The sequence below is a fragment of the Sminthopsis crassicaudata genome, chromosome 3 (genome assembly GCF_048593235.1).
Source record: "Sminthopsis crassicaudata isolate SCR6 chromosome 3, ASM4859323v1, whole genome shotgun sequence".
Taxonomy (NCBI): domain Eukaryota; kingdom Metazoa; phylum Chordata; class Mammalia; order Dasyuromorphia; family Dasyuridae; genus Sminthopsis; species Sminthopsis crassicaudata.
The window spans coordinates 278,683,136-278,704,737 of record NC_133619.1 but is presented as its reverse complement, the minus strand read 5'-3'; the positions used below and the strand labels follow the sequence as shown (position 1 = coordinate 278,704,737).

At 33.2% G+C, this 21,602-nt stretch overlaps 1 protein-coding gene across 1 annotated transcript in view; it reads left to right on the top strand.

Annotated features, from left to right (window-relative positions):
* The window catches only part of CYBB (cytochrome b-245 beta chain), a 35,896-nt gene extending 14,687 nt beyond the window's left edge, over positions 1 to 21,209 (top strand). The window contains exons 7-13 of the mRNA XM_074300845.1: positions 4,054 to 4,183; positions 5,686 to 5,778; positions 9,349 to 9,602; positions 10,953 to 11,115; positions 15,105 to 15,251; positions 17,497 to 17,621; positions 18,725 to 21,209. Coding sequence (XP_074156946.1) covers positions 4,054 to 4,183; positions 5,686 to 5,778; positions 9,349 to 9,602; positions 10,953 to 11,115; positions 15,105 to 15,251; positions 17,497 to 17,621; positions 18,725 to 18,851 — 1,039 coding nt within the window. The 3' untranslated portion in view covers positions 18,852 to 21,209. The remainder of the gene's footprint in view (positions 1 to 4,053; positions 4,184 to 5,685; positions 5,779 to 9,348; positions 9,603 to 10,952; positions 11,116 to 15,104; positions 15,252 to 17,496; positions 17,622 to 18,724) is intronic.
* The last annotated feature ends 393 nt before the right edge of the window (positions 21,210 to 21,602 follow it).

Genomic DNA, 21,602 nt, shown 5'->3' with positions numbered 1-21,602 from the left:
ACTTTTCAGGGTTGTGAGGGACATATTTTATAGACTTAAACTGTCACATAAATGAGATTATTATTGATGAAACTTGAACTTCAATTTTTAACACATTAAATAATTACCATGCTCAAAATATGTACTAATTATTGAGCATTTCAAGATGAAAAAAAAATCTTCCCTTAAGGAGATTATGATCAAATAACAATCCAAGTTCCGATTCATTCCTTTTTATATCTTGGCACGTATGGAGATCACTTATTTCAAATTTAACTACAGAATTGACTAAGTGAATATTTTTGAAAGTTAAGAAAGTCTTAGTTGGAAGTTTAGGAGACAATGACTGTGCTCTATCTTCTTCAACAGAGAATGAGGTTTAAAGTTAGAGTTCAGTGTCAATAAATTTGATTTCTAATTAGAAGTCCTTTTTTATATAAGCTTTCTCCTCCCCCCTTAAACTCAGTTTTTGACTGAGTCACTCATTCACTTCCAAAGAAAAAAATGATTTGAGACCACCTCAGTGGGTAGCTACTGTAACATTATAGGAAGATGGGGAAAGAACATGTGCTTCTTGTTTCTATACACAGTCAGATGGACTTTGTACAAAGTCTGTCCAAGAAAAGCATGACCAAGGGTGTGGAAAGGAGAAATAAAAAAAAAAGAGGAAGAGGGAAAGGGTTAGGGGTGTGAGGATTAGGCAATTGTTTCCTATGGACTGTCTCCCTTAGTGCTCCCTGTCTAAGGCAGCTAGGGTAAAGCTGCCTCAAAGTGGAATAGGTTATCTTACAAGTTATTGACTTCCCCATAATTAAAAGTCTTAGGTAGAATTGATTCACACAAAAATATCAGAGATAAAATGGTCATTAAAGACCATGTAGACAGGGGCAGCTAGTTGCTGCAGTGGATAGAGTATGAGCCCTGAATTCAGGAGGACCTAAGTTCAAATCCAGCCTCAGAACACTTCCTAGCTGTGTTACCCTGGGCAAGTCACTTAATCCCAAATGCCTCAGGAAAAATTTAAAAAAAATTTTTTAAAGACCATGTAGGCAAACCTTCTGATTTTGCAGATGAAGAAATTGAGACCTAGGCAGGGATGGGGGTGGGGATGGCAAAGGAATTTACTAAGGTAACCCAACTAGTTAAGTGTTAAATCTGGGTTTAAAAGTTGAGTTTTCCTCATTTTTATGGCTGATGCTCTTGTCATTACAGTGTCTAGAAGTGGAGTGGGTTGACCACTCATCTGGAATGTCAGAGAAGGGATTCCTTACTCAGATATGAGTTGGACTAAATGGTCTTTGAGGTCCCTTATAAGGAAATGTCTAAGAATTTCTTCCCCTCTTTACCTTAGAAGGAACATTGTTGAGTAGATATATACAGAAATTCAGATTTCTTATCAGGATCTCATAAATGATAGAATAGACCATAAAATTACTATCTAGAAGTTCTACTTCAGAAAACAAATGATTTTATCTTAGCTGTGAATAAAAATAATCCTCTTGTAAATGAGAATATAAAAGAAAACAAAATTTGTAGTCAATTATTGTCATTCATTGTCATTGTCATTATTATTCAGTTTTGGAACCTGAGTGTTATCCTCAGCTTTTTACTCTCCCTCAGCCTCCATACTCAATAAACAAATATTGTTTTTATGCCTCAATACTATCTCCAGCATCCATCTCCTCCTCTCCACTCACACAGCCATCATCTTGGTTCAGGCTTTTATCATGTTGTCTAGACTACTATTGTCTAGCTTGCTAATTGGTTTTCCTCCATCCCGGATCTTTTCTTCTTTAATCCAAACCCCAAACTGCTACCAAAAGGAAACTCTTAAATCATAGGTCTGGCTATTCTACTCTGTTCAAAAAGCTCCATTGATTCCCTATTGCCTATGTAATCAAATACAAAATCTGTCATTTAATAAATCCCTTTATGATCTGGTTCCAGTCTATCTTTATGAGCTTATATATTATCCCTCTCAGTATAATATGCATTCTAACCAGCTGAAATACTGGTTGTCCCTCATACAGGACATCCACCCTGCCAGGGTTACTACATCCTTGACCATTCCAGGTCAAGAATGTACTCCTTCTATGGACTCATTCTATCTTTATATTGGCTCATTAGTATCCTATCCCTAATTTCCTTCAAAACTCAACTCAAGGTCACCTTCTACATGAAATTTCTCTTAATTTTTCTCGATTACTATGCCTCAACCAAATATTATCTCAGTGTCTACCATGTTTTACTTTTTTTTAAATAGAGCTATGATTCATTGTTCTAAAGAGCTTTCACTGAAAAAGCTCCCTCTTACAATGCATATCAGCACTTGCTCTGAAATACATAATCTTAGTTGTTTGGAATGTAGGGAAAACAAGTGATTTTTCTTCAGAATCACGCAGCTAGTATGTTTCAGATTGTAGTCTTGAACAAAAGTCCTCCTGATTCTGAAGCCACCTTGATACTACCTTATGCTGCTTTTCTTGAAATGTACTAAGAACTAAATAAATGCTTTCTTTGTTGTTCAATTGGTGATATTGAAGGGAAAATAATGACAAACGATAAATCTATTTCTTATTTATATGCATAATGGATCATGTTGTAATGGAAAGAATGCTTTACTTATTTTTTTACTTAAATGTTAAGATGTTATCACTTTTTAACTACATAATATTGGGCATTTAAAAAAAAAATCTCTCTCTTCAATTTCCTCACCCATAAAATAGTACAATAACGCATATGTTGGCTATGTCATAGACTTGCTGTGGCAATCAAAGGAGCTAATATAACTGAAAGTCCTTTGTAAACTAAAATTCTCTTTGCAAATATAAATTATTGTCATTGATAAACTAGGAGTCAGACTTTCAACCTTTTTTTTTCCCCCGAGGACACAGTAGCCCCTGTTTGTATTTGATCTTTTATTTTGTATCTACTTTTTCCACCTCAACTGTATCTCTCTGATATTGCTTATCACAGACTCTAAACTTAATTACCTTACATAAATGTCTTCCTGGCTAATGTGAAAAATGCTTTTATTTCAAGCTCTATTTGCCACTTGTGCTAAGTAGTTATAGGCATTGTGTTAAAGACGGGGATTGAAATGGAAAAAAGAGAAAGTTCCTGACTTCAAGGAGTTTATAATTAAATGGAGGGGATGGAGGCATTGAGTGGTGGTACTCAGTGAAATGTGAAGTCACAAGGGTATAATGAATCACGAAGGAAATTTTTCACTTAATATATGAGGTTCAAAAATTTGAATGCACAACTAATTAATGCTCTTCAAATGAAATGTTCGAACAATAAAAAGAAAATCTAGCATTAATTTATATTTTCCAAAACAAAATATTATAAAGACTTTTCTTTCATAAGCATCACTCTCAGAAACCAAGTCACTATGCATCTTAAGGACCCAGCCTTTCATGGACCTTCTGAGAATCAGAAATTGCTATGAATGCTTTTAAAGAATACTTTTAAAAAAGAGGAACCTTTATTTCCTTAAAGTTTTATGTTCTTAAAATAACCCCAATATTTCCAGTTTGATTAAGTTTTTAATGTTAATTTTTATAGGAAGATCAGATCTTTCTGAAGAGACTTAGAGCTAATATAAGTTGCTCTGGGGATATTGTTCATTAGTTATTTAAAAACAAAAATGATTTTAGGGAAACAAAACTAACAGGGAGGGGAAGAACTCATTTCCCACTTTAGTAAAAAGATTTGTTTTATTTTGCAATCTTAGAATTACCCACCATAAATAACATGTTTTCAGATATTTCTAGTGCCACAGTACATGTTTTTCCTAATGATGGAATGTTTGTATCATTTCCCCTTTTGCTAATCTATCTTTTGCAGAATCTGGTTATTTTGCTAACCAAAATTTCACAGTTCTGAAGTTATATAAAAATATATATTGAATATATATATATATACATATATATATTTAAGATATCCCTTAGAAAAGAAAGAAATAGCTGTCACATTTAAAGTTTACTCAGAATGACTAAAAACAAAATTAATTTCCTTTCTATAAATTAATCTGATTCTCTCTCTTCTTTCCTTTCTTTATTTCCACAATAGGAGAATTGTCCGTGGACAGACAGATCGAAGTTTGGAAGAGCACAACCCTAGATTGTGCCATGAGAACATCTCCTTTTGGGGAACTAAAGAAAACTGTCCTATCCCTCAATTTGCGGGGAACCCTCCAATGGTATAATTGATTATATCTTCATTATCATCTTATTAATGAAAGTATATTATTGTTATTGTTCACCAAACCCTAATATTCTATAAGTTTTTTTCTTGATTTAATATTTTTCTTGATTTAATTTCTTGATTTCTTGTTTCTGGAGGATTATAGGATTTTAAAATTAAAAGAAACTATATATTTCATCTAATCTTCATTTTATGAATGAGGAAGTTGTTTAGACTGGATATATGACTTGCTTATGATCTTACAGAAAATAAATAGTGGAGTTCCAACCCAGGTCTTCACCCTAAATTCAATGTCTTTGCTTCCATATCAGAGTATGTGTAGCATCTTTTAACAAGGATTTGTGTCATTTCAGTACCTACAGCCTCTTAATGGTCCTCATTTCTTAGCCAAAAGTGATACTGAGACTAGAATATCTTAGGGGCTACTCTGTGTATCCTGACTTGAGAGAAATAATTTCAACTCAATCCACTACAATACATTTTAATTGAATATTTAATCAGGGCACTCTGCTTTGTGCTGTCTTAAGAAGCTATCATTTTATTCAGGCTTTGCTCTTAGTAAAAAAGCATATTGCATAGCTCTCAAACCTTATATCATTTTAGAGTATCAGCTACCAATATTGCACCAGATTTGTAGTCTTGCAATCACAGCATGGATTCTGTAGCTGTTGTAAAGCAACTGCAATTGTTGCATTAAATATATGGTGCTGTTGAAATGTTAATCTTTAGGGAAATACTCATGTAACCAAACAAGTTTCCAATATAATTGTTGCAATTGCAATTGTGACACAGAGGAAATTCCGCTCTTCTAAGGAGTTCTGCTTGGAAAGTTTCACATTATTGATGGAGTTCCTCAATTTAAATTGGGAAAAAATTCATTTTAAATGCAGACAGTCTCAGTCAAATCATAGAGTGATTCAGGACATATGAACTTTTTAGTTGTTGATTACACAAGGATTTGTTGATTAAGGAAGTTAGATAGTACAATGGAGGTCATTCTTAGGTGGCTTAGTAAATGAAATACTTTACTTGGAGTTAAAAATGGAAGCAAGATGACATGGTGGATATATCTAACATTCACTGTGTGACCCTGGACAATTCACTTAATCCTATTTACCTCAGTTTCCTGGAGCAGGAAATAGCAAATTACTCTAGCATCTTTGCCAAGAAAGCTCCAAAGGGGTCACAAAGAGTCATATATGATTTCAGTCAAATATGACTGAACAGCAACATGGAATTAGAAAGAACTGAATTGAAATCCTGCCTTAACACTTACTAGCCATGTGACCCTGGACAAATCACTTGACCTCTATTTGCCTGTAAAATGGGATAATAATATCTGCCTCGTGGGGTTGCTGGGTGTATCAAATAAGACAATATTTGTAAAGTGCTTTGCAAAACTATTAGACTATTAGGGTTTTCTTGTTAGTAATTATAATCTTCCAATCATAGTCTCTATGTGTCTCAGTCCCATTCTGGTCTTTGCCCTGTTAACAGACTTGGAAATGGATTGTGGGTCCTATGTTCCTGTATTTTTGTGAGAGGTTGGTGCGATTTTGGAGATCACAGCAGAAGGTTGTCATCACTAAGGTAACCTTTGAAATGTTTAAAACCTTTTCTGTAACTATTTCTAAAATCTTTGGAGCATAAGCAATCAGAACATCTAAGAGTATTGTTACTAGGTGCACCCATGTGTTCTGTATTATTTGTCACTTGACTTAATTACTAAGATTGTTTTGGTAGCTTTCAAGACTTTTAATGAAAAGCTTCTAGAGAGTATATAGTTCATCTGGATTCATTTGTCTTGATGGTCAAATAAAAGGGACATAGCAAACTCTCCTTTCCCCCTCTTCTGTAACTGTGGAATTGAATTTTTGAAGAAACTATTTCATAAATTTGAAAGTGCTATATAAATATGAATTATTATTATTCAATCTAAAATTTTTAAAAACATTACAAGATTAATACAGCGGAGAGAGAACGGGGTAGAGAAGAGTGGAGAGATAAAAAGAACTCTGAAATGTAAAAATACAGAGAGCACTAACAATTTAGCTTTCCAAAGGACCAGGGTAAGACTAATTTTTTTCAGTGATTTTTCCCATCTTCTCTTCCTTTTTTTTTATGATGGATATTTACAAGTTGCACAATTAACAAAACACCAAAATTTTTCTTCTTTATTTTCCCTTGCAACCTATTTCTTGAGCTCTATGAATGATTGAGACCAATTGTCATGTCTTGGGTGTAGCCAGTTTCCACAGTTCTCCTATTTTGTTTATTTATAAAAGAGGAAACCAAGAGATCAACAAAAATATCTGCCATAAATATCCCCTCATTAGGAGAAAATGGACTGATTCAGAATATCTATCTTTAAAAATAATTCTCCAGAAATCTAGTTTTTTTTTTTTTTTTTTTTTGTTTTTTTTGTAGAATAGACATATTCTTTCCTGGATAAGTTAATATTCAGGATAATATACTTACTATCAGGAATATTGCTAATTGTAACTGCTCCCCAGCACCACTATGGAAATAAAATCTGTCTGTGATGGTAGTTGCAAAGTTACAATAAGGAAAATCTATTTTCTATTTTCTGTGTGCTAAAAGCTCACTTTTGAGCCTAAAAATCGGGTTTTAATCACCCTTATCCAGAGGGGAAAGAATGGGTTTTTTAAAATATTTTAATTGCAATTCATTTCTGATATGAATTCTGACAATATAACCAAAGAAATGAGAATTGTATCAATTTTTAGATTATTTTTAATCATTTGTGTGTCTTATTCATTTTCTGTGGGTTAGAATGAGATTGTCCTATACTTTTTATTATGTATTTATTCATTATTACATTGAATGCTTATATGTGAGCTTGGAATATTTTTATTCACATTTGAAAATATCTAGACAAGAAATCAATTGAGAGTTTTCCAGAGCAAACTCTGGGTGGGGCAAAGTAAGCTCAAAAGAGAACTATTGAGGTTATTAGCTACCAAGATTGAATCTGGGTCATGTTAAGAAGTTTAGCTTTGTTAAAAGAAAAGTATTAGCACTAGGAAGTTATTATTTTATACTAACTGCACAGCCTTTTATCCTTGCAAATTCCAACATTTATAGTTCTCACTGATTATATAAAGCTTTTTTTAATTGTGGAATGAGAAGATTTGTGAATCATCAAATAAAGACTATTATATTGATTGTAATTTCTAATAAGCATATTGCATTTTATTCTGGTTTTTTGAAAAGTGGTTGTCTATTTATGGTTATAGTGTTTATGTAACAAATCTTTATTAATCAGAATATTAGATTAATTTAGCATAGTGTCCAGATCTTAATAGCTTTTTATTTTTCGAAATACATGAAAATATAGTTTTCTACATTCCCCCTTGCAAAATCTTGTGTTCCAAATTTTTCTCCTTCCCTCCTCTCCTCCCCTATCCTCTAGACACTAAGTAATCCAATATAGATTGAAAACATACAAATTTTTCAACATATTTTCATATTTATCATGCTGCATGAGAAAAATCAGATCAAAAAGGGAAAAATAAGAAAGAAAGAAAAAAAAAGAAACCCAAGCAAACATACAACAATAAGAAGTGAAATTACTATGCTGTGATTTACATTTAGTCTCCAAAGTTCTCTTTCTGGATGCAGATGGCTTTTTCCATCACAAGTCTATTGGAATTGCCTTGAACCACTTCATTGTTGAAAAGCCATATCCACATCATTGCTCAGAACCATTTACATATATATATATACATATGTGTGTGTGTTTCATGAAGTCTACCTTTTGAAATCAGTTGGTTTTATAAATAACACCTAAGAAATTAGCAGCTTTCCCCTCCCCAACATACACACACACAAATAGATTTTTCAAGTTGTATTATTTCCTTATTAATTTAGATCTTCAGATCTAATTTAATTAATTGTGCAAGCAGGATTAGGTAACTTGCACAAGATCACACAATTAATAAGTAACTGAGTCTAGATTTGAACTCAAAGATGAGTCTTCCTGACTCCAGATTTAGCACTCTACATACACTGAGCCATCTAGCCACTTCTGAAAGCCATATAGTTGTACCTTATTCATTCATTTCTTTATAGAAATTATATATTCACTGGGTTATGATTTAATGATATGCCCCGGGCTTTCATAGAAGACTTATAAGAATCATATAGCTGAATGAATTTCTCTATCTTACTTATGAAGCTAGGATTCTAGTTGAATCTTTGTCACTAGCTAATCCAGTGAATTTGAGGATGTGATTCCTTTTCTCCTCTAAGGGTATTGGGTTAGATAATCTATAAGATCCTTTCCAAACATAAAATTCTCTGCCTCTAATATATTGTTCATTCTAGTACCCAGTGTCCCTCAAATAAATAAGGCCTAACATTTTATCTCTGCAAATAAATGTCTATACTTTATTTGTTTTAGCAGGAATAATCTATAAAACATAATATCTCTCTCTCTCTCTCTCTCTCTTTCTCTCTCTCTCTCTCTCTCTCTCTCTCTCTCTCTCTCTCTCTCTCTCTCTCTCTCTCTCTCTCTCTCTCTCCCTCTCTTCCTCCTTCCCTTCCTTCCTCCCTCTCTCTCTGTCTCTGTGTCTGCCTCTGTCTCTGTGTCTGTGTCTTTGTGACTGTGTCTATCTTTCTCTGTCTCTGTGTCTTCCACTCCTCCCCCCTCTCTCTTTCTCCTTTCTCTCTCTGACTCTCTTTTCCACAATAAAAGAACTTAATTTAGTGCCCTGTTGTAGGATGGTCCAAGTTTTCTTAATTTTTGCCACTCTTGACTTATTTTTGACCAAGAAGTTTTTATGTGACTCTGAGTATATAGGTATATAAAATAGGTATACAGATCAAACATTTACTGATAACACATAACAATTTTACAATTTCATATGGATTTGTGTTTAAGAAGCTTTGATATTGTCAACTTGTAGCAAATACAGCTCATGTGTGGTGGCTATAAATTCATAAGTTCATATGCTCTTATTCATTCATTCAATTTGAGAGGCAGATATCAAAACCTGAAATCCACTGGAAGTAAATTTGTGACCCATCTTCATTCATTCTTTCAATAAGCATTTGTTAAGTCCCTACCTGATTTGGGTGCGGGGGCTATAATGAAACAACTCTGTCCAGGAAGAGCTTACATTATATTTCTTTATACAGGTGGTCACTCACCCTTTCAAAACCATTGAGCTACAAATGAAGAAGAAGGGTTTTAAGATGGAAGTGGGACAATATATTTTTGTCAAATGCCCCAAGCTATCAAATTTAGAGTGGCATCCCTTCACACTGACCTCAGCCCCTGAGGAAGACTTTTTCAGTATTCACATACGTATAGTTGGGGATTGGACAGAAGGTCTTTTTAAAGCTTGTGGATGTGACAAAACAGAATTTCAAGAAGCCTGGAAATTACCCAAGTAAGTATAAAGCATAATACAAAGAAAATCTTTCAAAGAAAAATAGAATTGTTAAAACTTCTTTGACTTTGAGCAGATGCCTCATCTCTTCCCTAATCCTTATAAACTTGCTGTGAGGAGATTCTTAAGAAATATTGAATGATCTATGTATTCTCTCCTTCTTTTGTAAGGGAATACTTTAGTAAACTTTATGTATACATAATTTTAATACCTTTTATTTATTTCATTAAATATTTCCCAGTTGCATGTAAAAAAATTGGCATTCATTTTAAAAAACTTTTTAGTTCCAAATTTTTTCCTTCTCTCCTTTTCTTGCCCTCACACCTTGAGAAGGCAAACAATATGATACTTATTATATATATATATATTAAATCATGCAAAACATGTTTCTGTATTATCCATGTGTAAAAGAAAATGCTGTGTGTATATATTATTTATAATCTTTTTGCAAGATATAAAATATTTTATATTTTTATCATAAAAATTTTCACTTTTCTCTGAAGAAAAGGCTTTAGGGACATAGAATTTAGAGTTGAAAGAGATGAGGCATTTTTTAATTTGTCACCTTCATTTTATAAGGAAACTAAGACTCAGAAAGGTGAATTATTAACTTGTCTATGGTCCCAAGGACCTCAAGTACAGTAATAGCTCCCATGTGTGTTTAGGACTTCTCAGAATCGCTTAAAATTTAAAAGGAACAAGGTAGAGGGCTGCATTTAAAAGGAACAAGGTAGAGCTAGACTGCTCAGAGTGAATAAAACACAAGAAGAGAAGCAGAAAGAAAAAGAAACAGAGAGGGAGAAGGGAGCCAGGGAGGATAGAGAGGAAGTAGGAAAGGAAGGAAGGAAGGAAAGACAAACAAGAAGGAAAGATTTGAGTAAGGATATGTGCAAAGTCTTGGCCACAGGCTTAAAAAATTGCATAAATATAGATTGGGGAAGCTTGGCTTAATTCCAGTTCATATGAAAAAAACCTTAAAATTTTAGTTTAAAATAAGCTTAATATGAATCAACCATTTGACTACAGATGACTACAAAAATGCTAATGCAATATTTGGGGGAGAGAGAGAGAGAGAGAGAGAGAGAGAGAGAGAGAGAGAGAGAGAGAGAGAGAGAGAGAGAGATTCATTCTCTGTACTAAGAAATGCTTAAAGTTCACTGAAATTTCCCGTTGTGACTTTTGAATCCAAAGTTACTAATAATTTTTTAAAAATTCTAATCTTTAGATTCCAATTGAATCTTTATTTTGTTGAGAACTGATATATCTGAGTTTTTCATATGCTTATTGAAATTCATTTAATTCACTCCAAATGTGACTACTACCTCACTGTGGTTGTGTCCAACTTCATAGGGTGGCAGTAGATGGGCCCTTTGGCACTGCTAGTGAAGATGTATTCAGCTATGAAGTAGTTATGTTGGTGGGAGCTGGCATTGGAGTCACTCCATTTGCATCCATTCTCAAGTCTGTCTGGTACAAGTATTGCAATGACTCAACCAGGCTAAAACTCAAAAAGGTATGTCCTCTCTTCTTTTATTAAAATATAATCTTATTTTAATAACACTTTTGGATTTTAGATAGCTTTTATTTCTGAATATATCTTTCTTCCCTTCCCTTTACAGTCAATTATTATTTGGAGTAGGGGGTAATTTTTTAAACTTAAAAAAAGAAAGAAAAATAAAACAGCTCAGTAAAACTAGTCAGTTCTTCAATAACGTCTGACAGTATATACATACATTATTTCTTATCTATAGTCCCTCACATCTGCAATGAGAGGGAAGTACATTTTTTTCAACTATTATCTGGGGAAAAGCTTGATTTTTATAATTATTCAATATTTAGTGAGTGATATTTTTTTATGGAGAGGAGGGTGTTCTTTCCATTTAGATTGTAGTCATCAAATATATTGTTTTCCTGGTTCTGTTTTTTTCCTTCTGTATCAGTTGATATGTCTTCCTATAGTTCTCTCAATTATTCATATTGATTCTTTCTTATGATGAAATAATATTCCATTAGATTTATGTGCCACAATTTGTACCCCCAACTGATAGATCTCTTTTTTTAGGAAGCAATTTCAGAATGATTTTCTTTATAGCCAGGAAAATATCTAGGGAGAATAAAAATGAGGTGGGTTTTTTGACCAGACTATAGAAGGGGAGAAATCATTTTAATGACTTATTAAGAGTAATCTCCACCCAATGTTACTAGAAAAATTAAAGATAACTATTCTCAGCAGATTTTCTAACATATATACTTTTTGTACCTAAAGTTACAATCATGTTTACTGAATCATGTACCCTGATGCTCACTTTCTAAGGAGGAAATTCCAGAATACTCTTTCCTTAGGAAGGCATCTCTACTACTTCTCTTTCTGTGAATGGGCTTAATGAAGAAAGTGTAATTGCATGAATTTACTCATATGTGGACTTGTTGAATCTGGCCCTTCCTCTCATACCCTAGTAGAACAAATCTTTTAAAGTTGTACTTAACTTGTTTTTGTCTTTGTATCTCTAGTTACAAGCATAATGGCCTGGTACAGAAAAATTTTTTGAGTATCAGGTGAAGTAAAAACTCATTGTTTTTCCACTTTTGTTGCCAATTTTTTTTTTTTTTGTGAGATGAGGAAATTGGGAAAAAAAAAGATTTATTCTAGTTTTTTTTAACTAATTCCTAGGCCTAGAAATGAAAAAATGAAATCTATTTATAAATACATGTGTTCTTCCAGACTTATGAAAGAAGGAACAGTGAACACCATGGGAGGGAAAGGGAAATTACCAATTGGAGCAGGAGGCCATGCAAAAACACATGAAATGAAAATTTGCTGGACCTAATATTTTTCTTTTTTTAAATTAAAGTCTTAAAAAAAACATCATTACTATCTCTGAGCAACCCCCTTTCCACCCATTTAAACCCTCCCTTGTAACAGTGAAAAATATATCTGGTAACATTACCCATGGTCTCTCACTTCTCCACCAGGAGGAAGGCAATATATTTCATATTGTGTTTGACAAAACCAATAGAGTTTCTTGTCATTTGTCTAAATTCAACTTAGGTTTTAATATTTTCATTTACAGTCTTATCACTACTGAGTTTGTTATTTTCTTGTTTCTCTTCTTTTGTTTTGTTTGTAGAGCTTCATAAAAATCTTCCTTTTTTTCACTTATATATTTTTATTTCACAATTGTTTTTGTCCATTCCCCAATCAATGGAAACCAATCTATCACCATTATCTCCATGATCTCCATCATGACATCTCCACACTTTCCTCTCTAAAAACCCTCAGATAGAAGTGACCCCTCCAACTTTTATTTTTAAAATTTTAATTCTGTCATTATCCCTTAAAAATAGAGTTCATTGTCCGTGGTATTTTTAATCAACATATAATTTCCTTGATTACCTCTTTTAAGTAGGTCTATTTTTGTTTTTGTTTTGTCTGAGATCATGATCACTACTTTTGCCTTTTTTACTTAAATGATGTATAATTAATTCTGATCCATCTCCTTATTTTAACCGCATGTCTTTCTGTTTAAAATGTGTCAGTTGTAAATAGCATATTGTTAGATTCTGGTTTCTAATCCATTATGGTATCTGCTTTCCTTTTATGGGTGAGCTCATTCAATTCAATTATGTTTTTAAAATGTATATTTCCCTGTTCACTATTTTCTTCTGTTTATCCTTCTTTCTCTCTTTTTATCCTGTCCCTCCTCAAAAGTTTGCTTTGCTTTTGACCATTGCCTCTCTTAATCCACCATCTTTTTTTATTATTCCTGGTCCTCTCCACTTTCTCTTATTCCCTTTCCTCCTACTTCCTTCTTGGGTAAGATAGATTTCTATATCATCTGTGTGTGTGAGTGTGTGTGTGTGTGTGTGTGTGTGTGTGTGTGTGTATTTTTCCTTCTTTAAACCAATTTCAATGATCATTTCAAGCATTGCCTAACACTCTCCTCCTTCCCCAAGTTTTTCCTCCACTGAAAAAGCTCTTCCTTGTGTACCACTTTTATGTGAGATAATTTTTTTCCCATCCTACTTCTCCTTTCCTTCTGCATTCAAAGAATTTCTCTTTCACACCCCTTTAGTTTTTTGGAGATCATCATAATATAATTGACTTATATCAATGCCCTCTATGTAAATAGCTTTTAACTGTCCTAATAATAAATTCTTGAGAATTACATGTATCATATTTTCATTAAGGAGTTTAAACAGTTTAACCTTATTGCATCTCTAACGATGACACTTTCATGTTTACCTTTTTATGCTTCTCTTGAATGTCAAATTTCTATTTAGCACTTGCTTTATTTAATTAAACATCCCATTTCCCCCCCTGCAGGATTATACTCAGTTTTGCTGGGTAAATTATTTTTAGTTGTAATCCTAACTCATTTGCTATCCAGAATATTATGTTCCACACCCTCCATTTCTTTAATGTGAAAGTTGCTAAAACTTGTGTGATCCTGACTGTGGTTCCATGATAATTTGAATTGTTTCTTTCTGGCTGTTTGAAATATTTTCTCCTTGAATTGTAACATCTGGAATTTATTCCTGGGAGTTTTCATTTTAGTGTCTCTTTCAGTAGATAATGAGTAGATTCTTTCAATTTCTGTTTTATTTTTGGAGAATTATTCCATTATAATTTCTTAAAATATGATTTCTAGGATTTTTTAAATTATGACTTTCAGGTAGTATAATTATTGAATTATCTTAATTAAGTAAAGCATTAAGTATCAGATTATTTCTCCTCAATCTGTTTTCCTGGTCGATTTTTTTTATGAAATATTTTACATTTTAAAAAATTCTTTTAACTTTGTTTTATTGTTTCTTGAAGTCTGCCATAGTCATTAGCTTCTAGTTATCCAGTTCTACTTTTTAAGTAATTATTTTTTCTCAATGAACTTTTGTACCTCTTTTTTTCCATTTGGCCAATTCTGTTTTTTTAGAAGTTCTATTTTTCAGTTAATTTTTATATCCCTCTTAAGATTAGATATTTCTGTGTTTTTTTATGATGTTATCTTCTTTAGTATTTTTGTGCCTCCTTTACTAAGTTGCTTTCTTGCTGATTAGTTGTCTAATACCCACACTTCCCTGAGCTGAAGATGCTGCTGTTCCCATTATCATAGCCACCTTAATGCCCATCACTAATACTGTTTTCCCCAGTGTCACAGACCTTTCCTGTCAACATTTTAAGTTTTCTTAGGCTGAAAAAATGCCCCTCTCTGACCTTTCGTGGACTCTGGCACTCCAAAATTCAATATGAGGTATATTTACTTGGAAGGAAATGTTAGTAGAGTTCAACTAGGTTGCTGGCTCTAATCTGTCATTTTGTTACTATTACCCCAGCAAACTAGACTTCCCTGAGGCCAATTGTCTGGCCTACACCAATTGTTTGATCTAATCTCTCTAAGGTTTTATATAACTGTAGCATATAATTCTAGATATTCTGGACCCCAGGGTTCTTGAATATCAAATGGCAGAATCATTGTGCTTATCTATCTTCCCTTTGCTTCCCAGATCTATTTTTACTGGCTATGTCGAGACACACATGCCTTTGAATGGTTTGCAGACCTGCTGCAGTTACTAGAGACTCAAATGCAGGAGAAGAACAATGCTGATTTTCTTAGTTACAACATCTACCTTACTGGCTGGGATGAATCTCAGGTAACAACAAATCCAAAGAGGGTCTTTTGTTTCTCTACAAAAATGCCCAGACTGCCCTTCTGTCATGCAATATCTATTTGGAAGATGTGTCATCTGAAGTTGATCTAATCCATCCATTCTCTTTCACTGCTTACCCATGATGGACCAGAAAAAAATCATGAGCAGGCTGGGATTCTTCATGAAATCCATAGTCTATGGGGCAAAATAAGCCCCCAAATGATAATAACCTTAATAATAATGACGATGATGATGATGATCATCATCATCATATATGTATGTATGTAGCATTTATTTATCACTTTATTGTTTATAAAATGATTTGCATATACAAGGTGGATGAAAAGTCTTAGTGCAGTTTTAAGTTTGAATAAATAATATATTATTTGATGCTCACAGCAATCATGGGAGCTAAATTTTTTAATATATTTTTTCGCACTGTGATGCACCCTTTGGGAGCTGTGGAGTTAAAAACCCCTCATTTAGTTTAATTCTTTCATTTTACAAATAAGGAAACTGTATCCAGAAATGGTTAGATAACTTCACCGATATCACAGAAGGTTACTGACAATTGAGCCTCTATATCTGGGCTTCTTCTCTCCTAGTCAAGTGTCCTTTACAAGAAATTATACCATTGTAACCTCAGATTAATTTATTTACCTTTGAGCCTTACAAGCAAGTGTTTACTTCTTTCTCTTAAACGATTTCATTGAGGACAGTTTAAATAGTCTTCTAAGGCTTGCTTCTAACCTCAAGCCTTGGGGCAACATCTGAGTCTCCTAGACAGGAGCTCTCTGCAAACCTATGTAGTCTCAGAGAGCATGGTATCCAGACCATCTTCCTCAGGCTCTATGTGAGTCCTTTACATGTAATCCATAGCTCTCTCTGGGGCATATACTAATGTGTGAATTAAAATAGTATATTTCTTGGGTTTGCTCCCTCTCTCCACTCTAGAAGTCTTGCAGATTTTTTGGCTAATAGTGATCCAAAAAAGTTAAGTTCCACTCTTGCCTCAGATACTAACTGTATGATGTGGGCTTGTTATTTAACTTCTTTCAACTTGATTTTACTCTTCTATAAATAAAGAATAATAATAAGATCTACCTTTTGGGAGCAAATGAAATTTTATATTTATATATATATATATATATATATATATATATATATATATATATGTATATATATATAAAGTATTTTGCAAAGCATACATAAGCTATTATATATATGTATGTATATATACATACAATGCATATTTTATATATCTCTGTATATTCATACACACACACACATATATATGTGTGTGTGTGTGTGAGTGTGTGTGTGCGTGTATATATATATATATATATATATATAGCCACAATACACATATAATAGACATGGACATATACATACATGCATCTATGCTACCTATTATTATGTGACTCTAAGCTTCTATAATTGTGAATATAGCTACTAATTTTGAACAAGGCAATTCATAATTTCCACTTTCATGAGTTTAAAAAATGTCATAGATAAAAATGAAGGCATGACAAAAATTCTATAATATGCAAAAGTATTGTTGTTCAGTTATATCTGACTCTTCATAATGCCTTTTAGAGTTTTCTTAGAACAGGTACTAGAGTAGTTTGCCATTTCCTTCTCCAGTTTATTTTTATAGAAGAAGAAAATGAGGCAAACAGAGTTAAGTGGCTTGCACAAATTCCCATATCTAGTAAATATCTGAGGCCGAACTTGAATTCAGATCTATCCATTATGCTACTTGGGAGCCCCAACAGGCACGAGCACTCAGCTTAAATAAAGCCAACTTTATGAAAATCTAAACTTTCCAAATAAGCAAATGTGATTTCAATTAATATGGGTTTTTTATTTTTGAAAATAATTATCTCAAGCTTCTTTTTATAACATTCCCAGTTCTAATTCATCTAAAATATGATTTAATTTTTAAAAATACATTTACTTACAATTGTTTTAATGTACATATCTGTTGTATTAACAGGTACTTCCTTAATTGGGGTCAGAGGAATAAAACATCATAGTACAATGAAAGTAAAAAGAGAAACTGTGTTATAAGAATTAGTTATTCTCTAATTTTTTGTAACTCACAGAATTATGAAAAAAAATTCTAGGTCTTTAATAGTTCTTCAAAAGTAAAAGAGAGAAGGGAAATAAAAACCTTAAAATGAAATGAAAACATGTCAGGATAAAATTTTGCAGACTTTCATAGTGTTTTCATTTGTTTTTCCTATAGGCCACTCACTTTACTGTGCACCATGATGAAGAGAAGGATGTAATAACAGGCTTGAAACAAAAAACCTTGTATGGAAGACCCAACTGGGAAAATGAGTTCAAAACTATTGCAAGTCAGCACCCAAAGTAAGACAGCAACTTCATACTGGGATCCCCAAGACAAGTTTAAATTATGAAATAGAGAAAAATGCTTCTGTTAGCCCTTTGGAACTCAGGATAATTTGTGCTGTGTAAGACAAGTTCATACTTAGAAACCATCACTTCCATGAATCCTGTAAGGGTTTGTGAGAAGTATTCCCCCTTTGACAACAAAGTACTTCAGTAAAATATTCTGTGGACTTGAATATAAAGAGAGAAGAATCAAATGCATTTGGGTGGGGTATAAGGATAGCAAGGACATCACTCTTTTCTAAAATCCAAAGATTCACTTTCTTTAAATTAAGGCTCCTTGGTAACAAAGTGTTATTGAGGAATACAATTGACTAGAGTCCAGGGTACAGTCATGTCTTTGTTCTTTGTGACTGTGAACACCTTTCATATTTGGATAGTCACTTACTAAATGTGTGCTCTTGTTCATGATTAGTGAGAAAGAATGGGAATTTACCACCATCATGATTTTTGGAAAAGTAATTGAAAGAATGTCCTTTCTGATGATGGGGAAGCAAGACCATCTTTCTATTTCTCTATTTGATTGGAGTCCTGTCACTGTAAAAATATAAAGGGAAGTCCCATTTTACTAGAATACATTTGATCCAAGAGATCCTGGGGTGTCACTGGGCATGAGAAAGGGCTCACACCTCCAAAGTCTGGCTGCTATGCTGCAGCTTTTGAAGACCCAATTTCTAGATATTATAACTCAAATAGAAATAGATGCAAAATGAGGCAGCCCTGCAGATTCACAAAGCAGTGGATATTTCCCTAAAATAAAATATTTCAAACTATTTTCTACTTTTATAATCATTATTTCAAAGTAGCTGTTTACCTCTAAAATTATGATTCTGTCCCTATAAATAGAGTTGAGCTAACCCAAAGGAAATTCCAATTCACTCTCCTGAGTCTAGGAAAATGTGTACCTTTGACTGCTTGGGGATTTGGGGAAGGAGCCACAATGTTTTCTCACTTTAAAAAAATGTCAGAGAATTTGATGTTATGGGAATTGACTCAGAAGCAAAATAACCTTTTTTGTACAAACCAATAATGTCTCCTAATACCATTTTTTCCCTCCCTAGTACCAGGATAGGTGTGTTCCTCTGTGGACCTGAAGCACTGGCTGAAACTCTCAACAAGCAAAGTATTGCCAACTCTGATGCTGGCCCTCGAGGAGTGCATTTCATTTTCAACAAAGAAAACTTCTAACTCTTGCTCCTTCAGGAAATGTGGACAAGAGCCTTATGCCCAGTCAAACAAATTCTGATCATTAATAGAAACAAATGAAAACTAGAGAAACTTTTGCAACTTTTACATTTTTTACCTATGTGGGGATAAATTCTTAGTATTCATCTTTGAACAAGACAGAAGAAAACTAGTTCATTTATTTTCCTTTTGTTTATTGTGCATTATCTCAGTGACTTGATTATATGCACAGGAAAACTGTCCAAATATTTAAGAATCAATTTGCCCAAATAGTAACTCAGTCCTTTGATATTCAAGGAGATTAACAGTTGAGCCTGCTCCAGATTGTTAACAGAGCAGTCCAATTCTATTAACCAGAAACATTTCCAAGAAAATATTTAGTTCAGGCATTTTGGAATTAGGAAAAATCATTTAGACAAAAAGCTTTTCAAAAAAGCAGCTAGCCAGCATAGCAGATATAGAGATTTGGGCCTTGAATTGGGAAGACCTGAGTTCAAAATCTCAAATAGTTATCAGATTTGTGACGCTAGTCAAATTACTTTATCTTTTTTGCCTCAATTTCCTCAACTGTAAAATGAGAATAGTATTAGCACTTTACTCACAAGCTTGTAGGCAAGGATCAAATGAGATATTATTTGAGAAATACTCAATACAAAACCTAGTAGATTCTATAATAAAAACCTTATTCCCTCCCCTTTATCTACATTGAACTTGGAATCAAGAAAGCCTGAGTTCACATATGTCAATAGAAGTCAGATACTGAGTGTCTGAACCTAAACAAACCATTTAACATCTCTCAGTCTCAGTCAACTAATCTGCAGAATGGCTATAATAATAGCACTCACCTACCTACTTCACAGGGTTGTTGTGAGAACCAAATGAAAAGACATGTAAACAGCTATATAATTTCTACATATTAGTATTATTATTTTTATTGTGTTTCTTGTATAGACCAGAGCAGCCTGCTTCTCCTGATTGTAGGACCCGGGGCTAAGTTAAGTAATTCCACCTGTTCTTACATGTTCAGATATTAAGTCTGTAGTGACCATCAAGGGATAGTTCTCCTAACCATTCATTTTTTTTTGGATGGCATGCACTAGGCAGTGTGATATAGCAGTCTTGAGAGGACCTACATTCTAGTACAGAACATGAGTGATTTTGCAATAGTTTAGACAGAATTTTCCAGCCCAGTGCCTTATATATGCAGCTATTGAATCAAAAAACACTGGAATAATGGGGAATTCAACTAGTCAAAGTTTACCTAGTGAAAATTAATGGATTTGAAAAGAATTAGAATTAATGAGTTATTTAATAACCCCATATGATTTAAAATGGCTCCAATGACCACTCCCTAAGTTTTTATCTTAAGTGTACATAATGTTTACTTTGTAATTTTTATTTGACTTTGTTACTGTCCTGAAATTTATAGTCTACAAATTTATGAGGTAGCTAGATGGTGCAGGATTGATAAGAGTGCTGAATCTGGATTCTGTAAGATCTGTCTTAAATCCTGCCTCACAGTTCTATCTATCCTGGTGCAAATAAATTAACATCAGAGTGCCTCAGCTTCCTCTTCCTTAAAAGAAAGAAAATAATAATTTCTACCAGTGTTATTGTGAAGATAAAATAAGTCAGTATTTGTAAGGTGCTTTGCAAATCTTGAAATTTTATATACAAGCTAGCTATTATTCAATGAGTCAATGAACATTTATTAAGTGCCTACTATGTACAAGGCATTGTGCTAAGTGCTGAGTATATAAAAAAGGGTAAAAGGAATTCTCAAGGAACTCCTGTCTAATAACAACAATTGTATTGTGATTCACCTTCCCCTAATAGGTTTGAATAGGACATTTTTACCTTGACCCTTCAAGGAACAATTACTAATTTAGTGTTTGTGTCCCCAGTAGTAGCTTATTTCTAAAACTGTGCTCATTACTGGGGAGGGAAAATAAATAGAGTTACTTTTATCTCACTCTTTGGACTATGATGGTTTTTAGAACTCTAGGGGAGGAAGGAGAAGGAGAGAAATAGAATAAGGGTGTGAAGGTTTGGAAAACAGAGCAGGGAGGGATAAATTCCAAAAGGAAGAGGAGAAGAGAATGGAGATTAGAAGGACAATGTATTTCTAGATTATGGGGAAAATTTGGATTTCAAATTCCAGTTATACTACTCACTAGTTATATCTGGGATTTCATCCCCTTATGGCAAAGGACAGGGTTGGAATAGATATCTCTAAGAGCCCTTTACTTCTCTAAATCCTGTGATCCTATGAATAAAATGTCAAAAAGAGAGTAAAATGTAAAAGAGAATATAAAAATGTATAAGAGAAAAAAGTAAAAGAATAGGAAAATGTAAAAAAAAGAGAGAGAGAAATGTCAAAGAAAAGGGTTTGGAGACCTGTTTTCAGAAGACTAATCAGTGTTATGGTCAAGGTTTTCTGCTGACTTTGGATAGATAAGTATGCTTTGAATAAACTTGAAGTCTACATGTATGAATTAATTTTCTTTTCTTTGCATGTTTGAAATTCTTCAGTTCTACAAAGAAATTTATAAATTGCAGACTCAGGTGAAGATGTCATTGATAAAATTGATTAATTGATTAAAAAACAAAAAAAACAAACTATGCCTGTGTTCTCCACTATCTCTTAGGCTCCTCCAGAATTCCAGGTGCGCATATCTTTTATCATTATTAGTAGTAGCATTACATTTTCTTTTTTAAAACATGTCTTAATTTTCAATTAGGAAAAATCTCTTT